The sequence below is a fragment of the Ichthyophthirius multifiliis genome (assembly GCF_000220395.1).
Source record: "Ichthyophthirius multifiliis unplaced genomic scaffold scaff_1120509250871, whole genome shotgun sequence".
In the NCBI taxonomy this organism is placed as follows: Eukaryota; Ciliophora; class Oligohymenophorea; order Hymenostomatida; genus Ichthyophthirius; species Ichthyophthirius multifiliis.
In genome coordinates, this window is record NW_004086419.1 from 11,845 (window position 1) to 26,724 (window position 14,880).

Genomic DNA, 14,880 nt, shown 5'->3' on the forward strand with positions numbered 1-14,880 from the left:
ATCTTTATTATATTTATTAGCAATTACTAATTATTTATTGGCTCCATCAATATTATTTGTAGATTTCTAAGCATCCTAATAAACTAAATAAAAAAAATAAAAAATTTATTTATAAAAATAAATAACTCTAAAAAGTAGTTTAATCTTATTATTAAAGTGTTTCTGAAAAGCTATTTAATAATTAAACGAATTCTTATATTTATGTATTTATAGAATCTATTTTTTATTAATCACATTAAAATTCTTTCTATAACATTTTATTTTCTTATTCTAGTTCTTAATGTTTAGAATCTAAACCATTAGACTAACTATTTCCTTCTAAATCTTCTTGTTTTTCTCTTTTTTTTTTATTTAAAACGATTTTATTGCTTTCATTTTAACTCAATAATCTTTTTTATTTTTAAGTTATAATATTTTAAAATATATATATATATATATATACTTTTATAATCTTAATTATTATTATTATCTATGTTATTAAAAACTCTAAAAATAATTACCGACTTCTTTTAATTATTATAATAAACAATCTATAGATGATTTTATATGCATAGCTTCGCTTTTTATTTTTTTCAAATTTTTTTTTTTTTTTTTTTTTACGTTTTATTTCTCGCTTTATAAGTGGAGTTTTCTCCATAAAATTTGCTCTTCAATTAATCTATTTTATCACTTATTTTTTAGATTGATTATCTTTTATTTTTTTTATAATATAATTTTTTTTTATAAAAAATAAACATAATTTACCTAACCTAAAAGTCTAATTCTTCTCTTTATTACTCAGTAAATGCATTTTTTCTTTTATATAAAAATCGAAAAATTGAAGATTTTTAATTATTATTTTTAAATAATTTTACTCAAATGAAGATGTACAAAAATAGCTTTATTTACTTTCATTTAAAACATTTTGAATAGTTTTAATACTAATAATCTTTTTATATTATATTATTAGAAAAAAATATATATAAACAAAAATATTAATTTGATTGAAATTACTATATCTTTAGATATAACATTGAAAAGTTCTTATTTTTCAGTAATTTACTTTTAATTTTTATATTTGCTAACTTAATGTTCACTTGCTTCGCTTTTAATTTATTTTGTAATATCTAAAATCATATTTTTTTAATTATTTTAAAATAATTTTAAAGAAAAAAGCAATTTATAAATTATAAAAATAATATTTATAAATTTTGTTTATATATTATAATTGAATATTTACATATATAAAAAAATATAAAATTATAATAATTTAAAATCAACTAATTTTCTATCCTTCATACCATACTCCTTCTTTTTCAATATCATTTGTATTTTTATATTTACCTTTCCCATGTTACTTTCCATTAAACCAATAACCTTTATAGACTTTCCCATCAGGCCAATAAAACTCTCCATAACCTTATTTTCTAAAAAAAATAAAAAAAAACACATATTAATAAATACTTATCCTCAAAATATTCCCCTACATATTTTCTTCCATCAGGCCAAAAAAACTATCCTTCCCCATGCATTTTATTGCATTTCCAATCTCCCATATAAATTCTGTTATCACTCCACCTATATTATCCTATCCCTTCAATATCATTATTCTAAAAATTTCCATGATATTAACTCCCATCAGCCCATGAGAAAATTCCTTCTCCATGTTTTGCCCCCATATAATACATTCCTTAATAACTAGAACCATCTATCCACCTTTCAATACCCAACCCATGTTATTTATCCTTATACCACTACCCTGTATAACTTGCACCATCCCTATGTATATAAATACCATCTCCATGTGCTTTATCGTCTATCCATTAACCTTCATATACATCGCCATCTCCATGTATTAGTCTTCCTCTTCCATTTGCCATATCGTTTTACCAGTAACCTTCATATATAGATCCATCTGGCCATATTTATTTTCCTCTGCCACATCTTTAGTTATTTTTCCATTAACCTATATAATATCTTTATTTTTATATTTTTTTATTTAAAAATAAAGATAAAAAATTACACATTTTATTCTATTTGAATTGGCGATAAATATTATAAATCTTAATTAAAATCATCATTTTCATCATAAATAAAATCACCGAGCTTTTCTAAAACTGTTCTTGTAAAATTATTAGAATAATCTGGAAGCCAAATTTCCTATTAAATTAATTTTTGCTTATTGAACTCGTTAAAAGGTTTATTTTGATTTAATTGATTTTTTTTAAAGCTTGATTTATTTGAATTTTGCTAAAAATAATTTCGATTGTAATTTTCCTTTTCTGCAGAAATTAATTCGTATTAAATTAATGAATTTTATTTTTTGCTAGTCATTTAATAGTTTTTATCAATTACATTTTAATCATCACATGAACAGGCATTTCCCATTGTTTTTATTGATTATTTTATGATAAATTTTGAATATTTTTAAACTTTTTTTAATTGAAATTATGTTAACTAATATATATATTTATATATTTTTTTATGATTTTTATATTTTATTTTTTTAAGGAATGTTTAAAAATATAAATTATTTATTTTATCAATATTTTTATATAATATTAATTCATTTAATATATAATATATTTTATATTTAAATAATATTTAAAATTATATTGAAATTACTTTAAAATAAGATTTTCGTTTTAATAATAATTATTAATTTTTATTAATTAATTCTCATAAAATTAAATTATAAATTATATTAAAAAAATAAAATATATAACAAAAAAAAAAAAGCATTAAAAAAGGTAATTAATAATGAAAAATATTAGATTTTATTTATTAACTATAAATAAAAAAATAATATAGTAAAATGTTGAACAATTAGAAATCTTTGAATTGTACTTAAAAAAACGAGGTTAATTATCAATAATCTTAATAAATAAATTTATTATTATTATAATAATAATAATAATAACAAGTATTAAAAATATGATTATTATTATATAATAAATTATATATATATTAATAAAACAATAGAATTTATAAGGAAGTGAGTAAAATTAAAATCCGAATTAGGGTATATAATATAAAAATATCGATTTATAAAAATATATATATATATTTATATTTAGGTAATAGTGACGAATATAATTTATAATATTATTAATAAGAAGCTTGTAGACTTTACATTGCAAATGTAGTTTTAACAAACTAAGTATTTATTTTATAATAAATAAAATATTTATTTTATAAAAAGGTTAAAGAATTGCTATAAGAAAAAAATGATTTATTGATAAAGTATTAAAAATTAGAAGTATAAAAATTATATTAAATTATTAAAAAAAAAATTGATTAATAAAATATATATAAAGAAATTTTAAAAATATTAATTTAATTACTTTTGTTTTAAATATTATATGTTTTAAATTAAATAAATATATATATATATATATAATATTAATTTATTTATATATATATATTTATAGTTTTTATTTTTATTATAGAAAAATAATAGGACGAATAATTAAATCTAGATGAAGAAAGAAGAATTAGACATAGAAGAGCCGCGCATGAAATAGAAAGACATTATAAATGTTTTTCTGAAAGCTGTGCTAAAAAATATGGATCTGAAGGTTCATTAGCTTAACATATAAAACTAAAACATCCAGAATTATATTAATAAATATCTTCAAATATATCTCAAAGCTTATAAGGAGGAAATGATAAAAGTGTAGTCTAAAAAACTGAAAATAGTGATAGTTAAACTAGTTAATCATAAAATGAATAAAGCCGTAATTAAAAATATAATTTTATTATATAAATTTTAATTTAATAAAATAGAAAGCTTAAAAAATGATAAATGAAAAAAATACATTAAAAAAAAATATTAAATTTATTTTTAATTATTTTTATAATTATTTTGTAAAAAATAAAAATTTAAAACTAATTTTTTTTTAAAAAAAAATCATTAACTTTTCAATAAACTTTTTATCAAAATCATCATATAATATAATATAGACTATAATCATATTTTACACACAAAAATCTTAGTGTATATTTATTTCCTAAACCTATTAAAAAGAAGGTATATATAGTAATCCGATATGCTATTTAAGATTTTTATTCACCTTATAGAACGATTAAAAAATTCCTTTATTTTTAAATTTTTCTTAAAAAATTTAAATCTTATTAATTGTCTTCATTTAAATAAAAAAATGTTTAATAACTAAAAGTAAATAAATATATTTTATTTTGTCTTAAATTTATCATTAAGAATTTCTTTGATATGTTAAAATGAACGAAAACAGAATTAAAAAAATAATACATTACTTAATATTTTAAAATAATTTTTTTTTTTTAATAATATAATAAATTAATTTAAATATATATGTTATAGACATTTTCATATTATTTGATATAAAATTTTAATTAAAAATTTTTCAATTACAAAAATATAAAATATAAATTAATATATTTTCTATCATAATTTAAAATTAAAAAGTAATAATATATATATAAATATACATATATATAAATACATATATATATTTATTTTTAAAATAAAAAATATATCCAAACTTAAATTAATTAATTTTCTATTTTTTAATTAAAAAACAAAAGAAATTATTTTCATATTTTAATTTCTAAAGAAATTTTAATCATATTTAAAATATTTGGATCTGACGAAGACCTTTCCATTGGAATAATCAAGAAGCCTCTCCTCACATAAATAAATATTTAAAAAAAACTCTTTGTTAAATACATATAAACTAAAATAAAAGAAACCAAATAAACGGTACCTCCTATTGAATATAAAAGAATTATTTAATAACTTTATTCATCAATTAAACTATTTATATTTTCATATAAAATTTCCGTTATTTTTTCTATTAAAATAAAATGCAAAAAATTTACTTCAGTTTCCTATTAATAAACTCCCTAGTTAACCTATTAAGTAATAAAATTAGTAGGATTAACATAATCTTTATTTCTGAACATTTAAATTAAAGATGATATCGAACTTTAAAATCCTCTATTAATTATTCCTTCCAAAGCATTATAGCAAACATTCATTTCATAAGTGTTAAAAATTTCAGATCTTTAGCAATTTCCGGATTAATTTATTAGTTAATCAAGCTATTTCTATAAATCAGACTATATAGAAGAATTAAGAATAGCTTATTAAAAATCCTAAGAAAAATAATCATAAGACTAACTTAAATGTGTTTAATATTCTTTTAACCAAACACCATATTCTGCTTATGTAAATAATTATATATTATAATTTTTAAAAACATATTAGTTTGTAAATATATCAGATGAAACTACTGCAACAGCATAATTATTTGCAGATTTCATAAATTAAAAGTTTTAATCTGAGCTATATATAGTTAAAGATTTTTAAAAAAACATTATTATTTATCCCTATAAAAAAAATATATATATATTTAAAAATCAATAAACATTATAAAAAATTACTATAATTCCCAATATTGAACACATAACCCAAATAAAAATAACAGCAAGAATTTTCGGTGCAATATTGATAGTTTAATCATTAGTTCTATCACTTAAATAGATATTTTTTTTCTTAGTGATATGTTTTTGATTATTTTTATTATTATTTTACTAATTTTATTATTCATCATCTTCTAAAGAATTACTAATTTACCAATAATTACTCAACAAATATTATTAATTTTGACTTTTTATTTATTATTGGGTGATTCTAGAAATTTAAATTTCCTTAATAGCTTCCTTTTCCGTTATATGTGAAATCAATTTCAAAAGTTTTTCTTTTTTCTATTTAATGTCAATAATCCCATTAATAATCATAATAATAGAAATAATAATAAGCGCCTAAAATATAAAATAAATAATAATATTAAAAATATTAATTTTATCGATTTCATTATCAAGATTCTTTTTTAAATTTTCATTTAACTAAATAAGTCCTAAACTCAAATCTTACACATTATAAATAATTTTCTATTAATATTAATCTACACTCAATTATTTTTACATATTATACATATTAAAAACATGAAGCAAATTCTTAATATATTCGACCAAATTAACCTTCAAAATATAAAAAATACCCTCCGAATTTTTCTTAATAACTTAAGTTTCGACCATATATTCCTTAAAAGATTTCTAATATTCATATTTTTACACTTCATTTAAAAAAGCATTAAAGCTTTCATAAGCTTTCCAAAAAGCCTAAATACTACTAGTTTAAGCGTACTAAAAATATTCCTAAACAGGTTTCTTTTCTAAATATTTCATTTACATTTACAAATTCATAAAAATAACTTATTAGCACACAGGAATTAAAATTTTTGTAGAAAAAAATGTATTTTTTAAATTTTCCTTAAAAAAAAAATATTAATCTAAGTATAAGTAACCGCTGCAATTACAAAAATCAAAAAAATCGAAATTTAACTAAAAAGTTCCATTTTAACTAACTTAACACAATAGGGATAAGAACTATCATTTGCAAGTTTATTTATGATTTTTAAGCTATTAGTAATCACAGTTTTTTACATATAAATTTTTTACTAATTAACTTTTCCGAAAGTTCTTTAATTTGATTTATCCATTAATTCTTTTTCTTAAAGATTATATTAAAGATTTGAGTCAAAACTGCTAATAGAACGATTTAGATCTTATATAGAAATAAAAGACCGTTCTAAATTCTATTTTTCGTTATCTAAACAGATTTTTTCTTAATCACTATCTTCTTCGTCACTATCTTCTTCCTCATCTTCATCTTCGTCTTCGTTTTTGTTTTTGTTTTTGTCTTCATCATCGTATTTTATGTTTTATTCGTAATTTTAAAAATTTGACTTTTTTAAGTTTTCGTTATTAATTTATTCTTACAAACTAACGCTTTCACAACTTTAGATTACTTATTAATTAATTTTTAATAAATTTATTAAAGATTGGTTTTCGTTATGTTATTTATGTAAAGGAGATCCAATAGTGCCTAATTCACTTTCTTAAAATTACCGAGGTGTGATATCTAGATTTTAATTTGAAAAAGCTGTTTTTTCTTCAATCATATTTCTTGTAGTATCATTTTGGTCATTTTAAATAGTTTATTCCTGTTGAATTATGACAGATTTTCGCATTGGACGAATATTATCGTTTTGCCTTTTTTTTATATTTTGATAAACTTCGACTATAGAAGAATGCTATTTTTTTAAAGAGGCATACGAGCTTTTTTTTTATTATAATTATTGACTTTGTTGCAGAATTTTAGAAACCATTCTTCCTATTGATTTTTTGCTATTTTTATATAAGCTTATTCCATTAATTTCTATTATATAAATTTTCTCATTGAAATTTTTCTAGTTTTCGTAATAAAAAATGCTAGTTTAGTTAACCTAAATTTAAATATCAACATTACAAACTTCTTTATCGAAATACTTCTAATACATTTTTTATTTTATTTCTATTAAAGTGTCATCTTCAAAATTTTAAAAATTAATTCGATTCTATTAACTTTCGTTTTTTTAAATATAATGAATTCCTTTAACATTCCAACTAAATCTATATTATTATTTTAATTATTTAAAAAAAAAATTATGAATATCAATAAAATACCAAATGGAATAAACAATCTAAATTATTTATTTTCTGATTTTCTATCTTTTAAATTTGTAATATATTACATTACAATAGTAGAGAATAAAATAATATTAGCTTAATAAATATCCTAAACTTATAATTAATCGTAACCTAAAGTTGATTATAAAAATAAAAAAAACCTTCAGTAACACCACTAATCCATCCTCCTTAATTGATAATTATATAGTCTAGGGGGTCTTTAAACTTAAGAAACGCTCCGTAAAATAATAATTCTTAATGTATATTGTTTAAATGTATATCAATAATTAAATATGTGGTAAAAATAAATCCATTTTTATTAATTCCGAATACTAATCGAAAGTTATTCAAAACTCGAGGCTAAAAACCTCTAGTCAATTAAAATATTATCTAATCATGTACTTTCCCGAAAACACTTGGCATTAAATTCTTTTAAAAGGTAAAAAAAGTATTTAAATTTATAAAAAAAAATATTATAAATATAAACAAGAATACATAAATTTTATAATATATTTAGATTTAACTGAAAATATAAATATGAAATAAAATTTATAATATAAATAAAATTTTCTGATAAAATTTAAAAAACAAAAATAAAAACAAAAAGTATATAATAAATATATGAAGAATTTATATAAATAAAAATATTAATATCTTTATATATATAATATTAAATATTTAAGATATATATTAAAAAATATAAATATATATTTATATATTTTTATATATTAATTTACATTTATCGAATTAATAGAAGAAAATTCTTATTAAGAATACCCGAAAAACTAAGGAGTCCTTTAAGATGTTTATACAATTTTACTTAATCCATTTTTATAAGAAATTAAAATAAAGTTACAATCACCATTTATATGTGAAAAAATAGTCATTTAATTCTATTCTTTTTCCTTATTATTTATATAATTTAAAACAATTGTATTTTTAATTTTTTTACATTATCTATAATTATTAAATTTTATATATGTTTTTCATAAAAATCTGTTTAAAAAGGATCATTTAATATAATACTTCTTATAATAATAAGTAATTGAATATAATGAATATTTTATTATTCTTTATTAAACAATTAGGATAATTAATTTTCAAATTATTACGTATTTATAATCAGTTTTGTTAATTAGACTTTAAAATCTTCCTATTTATCATATCCTTCTATTAAATGGCCCATAATAGATATTTTTTCTTCTAATAAATTATGTATATGTTATTTATAATATTCAATGATTTAATTAGAATTTACAAACTGTCTAAAAGTTATTTATTATTTTAAATTTTCAGTATTTTCTTTTTTTTTGGACATTCTAAGCTCATAATAATAATTTTATATCTAATTCTCTATCATATAATGGAAAGAATTCATTATTATTTAAGTTTGTCTATTAAAATACTTCTTATAATATTTTTTTTGATAATATATAGCCTTTACATATCTTTATCTTTCAAAAATTAAGAAAATTAAATATTTAAATAATAATTCAAAGCATTAAAAATCCTATATATATAAAAAATATATTTAATTTAAAATAAAATTATATAAAATAAATTTTTTTATTTATATTAAAATAATAAAATAATTTTTTTTATTTTTAAATAAAAATATTTATATTAATAAAATAAATATTATATATAGATAAATATTTATATATTTATATATAATATATTATAAATATATAATAAATATATATAATATATATATATAATATAAATATTTATATATATATATATAATTAATTATAAAAACCTTTTTTAAAGAATCTATTTCTATTGCTTATTCTATATAATATTCAATATAATCAATAATAAATTATTAAAATTATTAAAAATCCTCTTTATATAATGCATAAATTTATATATTTTTTTTTTCAGGAAAAGCATTTTTTTTAAGTAGAAAACAAGGGCATTTTTTATTAATACATACATTAAAATGTGTTGAAAAATATCCCATAACAACCACATAAGAAAACTCATTATTCTAACTTTATTAAACTAATCTATACATTTATTAACAGAACCCAATAATTAATTTTGAATCTTTTATTTAATTCAAATTTATAGCATCAAAGTAGACTTTTCTTATTTAGTTTCCTGTGTGAATATAAGAAAAGCAAACAATAATAAAAAAAGCAATCAAAAATTCAAAAATAATATCATTTTAACCAAAAAAATTTATTTAATTATTCATAAAAACAATAACTATGGACAAAAAATAACTCAAAACACATGTTTTTTAAACAAACTATTTATAAAAATCACACTAATAACTATTTACAATCATTATCTAATAAATCAAATACATACTTATTACTATTCCTACAATAAAATTTCCTATATTAATTTTATATGAATTAAATAGTACTTATAAAATATCCAAAATTATTAAAATAATTTAATTTTCCCCTACTTTTGGTGCTAATTAAAACTAACTAGAAAATTCAATATCTATATATATATAACCAATAATAATTATAATTAATACAGTTAAAAAAATATCTATAATAATAAAAATATAATACACAATTTGTTAAAATTATAACACATCAACATATTATTATAAAATTATATTTATAAATAAATCTAATTTCGCTGATGTAATATATTTGGAATTCCATATGCAATAAAAAACTGCATATGAAATATAATTATTCTTGATATTTATATCTTTAAATAAATTTTCGGGGTCATATTTTGATATTTTATAAAGTGAAAATATAAAAAGCAAATCTATAAAAATCAAAAATATTAAGCTGTATAAAAAAGAAAATAATTTTAATTTGTTTTGTATTGAAAACGGACGGAAAATCATTAAAAATTAATAAAATATATCATAAAATCCCTCTTAATTATTTTCTTAAAATAAAGTTCCTTTGAATAAGCTAAATAATTAAAGATAATATATTATATTCTATATTGTATAATAAAATTTTCCATATTTATTTTAATTGGTTTCTATAAAAATAAAAAAAAATTGGGATGATAAGGATTTCATTATATATTAATCCATTTTAATTCTTTTTTTTGTTTATTATTAACTAGTATTTTTTATAAATAAAAAATATATTTATTTATTTATTTATTTAATAATAAATAGTAATACTCTTGAAAATATTTAAATTATATATATATTAAAAAAATAAAAATGTAAATAATATTTACATATATAAAAATATAAATACAATTTTTTTAACTAAATTATTTTAAAAATATAATAATAAATTAAAGATTAAAATTTTTAAATTAAAAAATAATTCTTTTATATATAACATATTATTAAATCAAATATTTTTTAATAATTTATCTTAAATAATAATAATTTAAAAATTTGGAAAAAAAATTACAAAATTTATATTTAAATAAGTTTTATTTATTTAAAAAAGTAGTAAATAAATATAAATATATAAATATATAAATATATAAATATATAAATTTAGAAGTATTTATAAGTTTCTTTTTTTCGTTATTTTTATTAATATGTTTTTTTATTTAAAAAAAATTTTAAATATAATACTTATTAAATTTAGAAAAATTTTTATTTTATAATATTTTTTTTTTTTATTATTTAATAAAAAATTTCTAATATTTATTAATTAAATTCATAAATTTAACATCTAAAATATGCATTGATACATATATCTATAAAAATATTTTAATATATTATTAACATATCATAAGTTATAATTTTTATAAATTTCCATATATATGACTAATTTTTACTTTAAATATTTTAAATTAGATTTTTTTATTTTATTTTAATTAAATATTTTTAATATATTTTTTTATTTCTTAAAATTAATAATAATGTTTTTAATTAATCTATTAAATTTTGCTAATTTATAGATAATATTATTGTTAATCTAATAATACAATTTATTAGTTTTTATTAATTTTTCAATTGATTTATTATTTTATTTAATTAATTACAAATATTAGTTTTTATACGAAAAATTATATTCATTGTATTTTTAGACTATATAGATTAGTTTTGAAATATAATTAAAATTATAAAGAAATAATAAAAAGATAAAATAAAAACATTTACATTAATATTAAAAAAAGTATTGAATTTTATAAAAAAACTAATAAATATTTATAATTCAAAAAAAATGTTTATATATATGTTTTCAATATTAAAAACTCCTCTTAAATAGAGGTAATTATAAAGAATTTAAAGATATATTTCTAATTAAACCTTGTGATGCATTAATATTATAATTTTTATAAGGAAAAATTTATCCATTATTATTTTATTAAATATTACAATCATCTTAATTTTAATTTTCATAATTTAACTTATTATATTAACTAATTTTTTATTTTAATCTTCTCAATTTAAAAAATAAATAAACTAACCAAAATACTAAATAAAAACATATGATTGCGAATGAAATAAGAGCTTATTTTTATATAAATAAATATATATATATATATATATATATATAAATATTATTAATTAAAAATTAAAATTACTTTTCCAAAATACATTATAATAATAATCATTAAAAGATATAAATGTTGAATAAGAAATTATTAATTAAACAATTTCTTATTAATATACACCTTATAAAAAATTATTTATTATCAATAATTATTGAGAAATTTTGTTTTTCTATATCTTCGAATAATGCTTCATTTTAGAAATTAATTTTTTAACTTTATACTTTATTATAAAATATTCGTGGATTAGATAAAAAAGGACAATGTCTTAAATTATAACTATTTACTATTTTTTCATAGCATGATATTTCTTAATTACCTTATAATAGATAGACATTAAATATAGTACTATCTATTGGATTTTTTCTTTATATATTAATTTCGGATGAAAAAAAAACAGATCCATGTGTATTTATGTAATCAGATTGTTAATAATTTATATTTATTCTATATAATTAATTCTATTAAACATTAATAGAATTTTATAATTAAAATTAAAGACATTGAAGCATTTATATTATTTTTAATAAAAATAATGTCAAATAAAAATATACCATTTTTTATAAAAAAAAACAAAGAACAAAAGCAAATTAAATAATTAATATTTTATTATAATAAAAATATAATAAATATATATTGATTGTTAAAAATAAATAAATATATATTATAAAATAATTAGATTATATATATAATATAAAAAAATAAAATTATTATTTATATATATATATATATATATATATATATATATATATATATTTATTATGTTTTTTTTTAATTCTTATAATATTACTTAACATTATTATTTTAACAAAAAAACAGCTAAACATATTCAATGACAATGTTATATTTTCTATATTTAAACATAAAATCAATTAACAAACCCTTTACTATATAAAAAATAAATTTAAAAAATTTTAATATTATTTATTATAAATAAAAATATTCAATTAACTTTAATAGCAAACATATAAATACTTAAATAAATATATTTTTTTATATATTATAAATTTTTATAAATTCTTTTTATATTTTATTAAATATTTTTTTATTTTGCTATTATTATTAATTGTTTATATTTAAAATTTTATGGATTAATAAATCCTTAGATTATTATTAAAATAAAAACTTTAATATTATAATTATATATATCAAAATAATTAATAATTTATTATATTTGGTTAATATATTTATTTATTTTATGTTAAATCTAATTTTTAATTTTTATTTTCAAATTTAAGATAATTCTATTATTCTGTATTTTTTTTTTCTCGTTTTAAACTTTAAATGTCTTATTTTGATTTTATTTTTAACTTTCTATATTTTATAGAATTTTAGTTTATTGGATTTTATTTAATGATTTAATTCTATTTATATTAGACCAAAAAAGCTATTCTTAAGTTAAATTATACTAACTTTCTCTATTCATATTTTTTTTTTTAAAGAATTATAACTATTACATATTGAATAAATATTTTCGCTTTTCATTTTAATATTATTTTACTAATTAAATATATTATTTGTATTGTTATTGTTATTATTATTTATCGAATTAAAGATATATTATATTTATTTATTCTAATCTTTATATTAATTTTTAATTTAATTTTATTTAATATATAATAATGGCAAATCTTATTTTTATTTTTTTAAACTTACAAAGATTTTCTAATTGAATAAATATTGTTTTGTGAACTTTTTACCATTTTTTTATTATTTGTTTTAATTATATATTTTAATTTTTACGATCTAATTTTTATTCTGAATAAACATTTTTTTCCAAAATATTATCTTTTTTATAATTATAAAATTTCAAATAATAATTTTAAAATTATTTCAATTTGATTGCAATTCTTTTATTTTATTATAGCATTTCCTTAAAATATTTTTCATAATTATTTATTATTATTTCGACTAAACATTCCACTTAATTTTTATATTAATTTTAATTATTTATTTTTTCATCCTAACCTAATATATCGTAAGTATTTTTATATTATTTTAAATTCTGATTTATTTTTTTTGTATTGACAAAAAAATATTAATTAATTAAATAATATGTATAGTGAAATTATTCAAATCCTTATAATATTTTCTCATTATAAAATTTCTCGTTTTTGCTATTTATATCATTAGAAACTCCTAAAGGATTTTCAATTAAAACATGATATTGAATTTAAAAATTAATTAATTTACTTAATTCTCTTTGAAATTTTTGTCTTGAATTTTATTAAATATGTAAAAAAATTATATTTATATCGAATCCTTTTTAACTTAATAAGCAATGAAGTTATTCCTTAAATAAATTATTATACATGCATTATTCTTACTATATTAAATCTGCGAATCTGGGGAAATATTACTACATTTTTTAAAAGAAAATAATATTTAACTTATTAATTTTAGAACATAATTTAAACACACATTATTTATTAAAATTATTGTTTATAAAATTTTATATTTTTTAATATTTATTAAGTAACTCGTCTTCTTTTTCTTTTAATTTAAATTCGTTTTGGATTAAAATTTGGTAAATTTATTTTGTTTCTTAACTTATTTCTTATATTGATTTATTTTATTAATTTTCTATTATTTGCATTATGTATATTCTTAATTGAAAAATTATTTCCTCTCTACAATTATAAAATATATATAAAAAATCTAAATCGATTTGGTTTATTTTTATCTGTTAATTTTTATAAAATACATTCATTAGTTAATTAGCTTTAAATACTTAAGATTTCTTCATTTTATATAATAAGTAAAAAAAAAAATTGATAAATATTTTTTAAATTAAAAAATAATTTTATATAATAAATAAAAAATCATAAAAGTATATAGTTGATTATTATTTTATAATGATGATTTAAACCTAAAACTATATTTTATTGATAAATAAAA

The 14,880-nt window shown here is 15.6% G+C and overlaps 1 protein-coding gene across 1 annotated transcript, besides 28 other annotated features; it reads right to left on the reverse strand. All coding sequences in view use genetic code 6, as the record gives it.

Annotated features, from left to right (window-relative positions):
* Positions 1-1,255: 1,255 nt before the first annotated feature.
* Positions 1,256-2,313, reverse strand: IMG5_105020 (MORN repeat protein; the record flags this gene model as incomplete). The annotated part of the gene is made up of 3 exons (XM_004035091.1): positions 1,256-1,406; positions 1,444-1,956; positions 2,003-2,313. 3 exons carry the CDS (start codon positions 2,311-2,313, stop codon positions 1,256-1,258), a joined length of 975 nt encoding a protein of 324 aa, XP_004035139.1.
* Positions 2,185-2,234: a microsatellite.
* Positions 2,314-2,501: 188 nt separating the features above from the next.
* Positions 2,502-2,572: a microsatellite.
* A 101-nt stretch (positions 2,573-2,673) lies between these two features.
* Positions 2,674-2,714: a microsatellite.
* A 202-nt stretch (positions 2,715-2,916) lies between these two features.
* Positions 2,917-2,954: a microsatellite.
* Positions 2,955-3,002: 48 nt separating this feature from the next.
* Positions 3,003-3,045: a microsatellite.
* Positions 3,046-3,220: 175 nt separating this feature from the next.
* Positions 3,221-3,250: a microsatellite.
* A 109-nt stretch (positions 3,251-3,359) lies between these two features.
* Positions 3,360-3,409: a microsatellite.
* A 1,024-nt stretch (positions 3,410-4,433) lies between these two features.
* Positions 4,434-4,472: a microsatellite.
* Positions 4,473-6,654: 2,182 nt separating this feature from the next.
* Positions 6,655-6,701: a microsatellite.
* Positions 6,702-7,974: 1,273 nt separating this feature from the next.
* Positions 7,975-8,019: a microsatellite.
* A 157-nt stretch (positions 8,020-8,176) lies between these two features.
* Positions 8,177-8,228: a microsatellite.
* Positions 8,229-9,045: 817 nt separating this feature from the next.
* Positions 9,046-9,151: a microsatellite.
* Positions 9,068-9,147: a microsatellite.
* Positions 9,092-9,153: a microsatellite.
* Positions 9,139-9,188: a microsatellite.
* Positions 9,145-9,197: a microsatellite.
* Positions 9,169-9,277: a microsatellite.
* Positions 9,191-9,276: a microsatellite.
* A 1,658-nt stretch (positions 9,278-10,935) lies between the features above and the next one.
* Positions 10,936-10,975: a microsatellite.
* Positions 10,976-11,262: 287 nt separating this feature from the next.
* Positions 11,263-11,323: a microsatellite.
* Positions 11,324-11,949: 626 nt separating this feature from the next.
* Positions 11,950-11,992: a microsatellite.
* A 584-nt stretch (positions 11,993-12,576) lies between these two features.
* Positions 12,577-12,652: a microsatellite.
* Positions 12,628-12,733: a microsatellite.
* Positions 12,629-12,738: a microsatellite.
* Positions 12,698-12,738: a microsatellite.
* A 250-nt stretch (positions 12,739-12,988) lies between these two features.
* Positions 12,989-13,034: a microsatellite.
* Positions 12,991-13,034: a microsatellite.
* A 105-nt stretch (positions 13,035-13,139) lies between these two features.
* Positions 13,140-13,179: a microsatellite.
* The last annotated feature ends 1,701 nt before the right edge of the window (positions 13,180-14,880 follow it).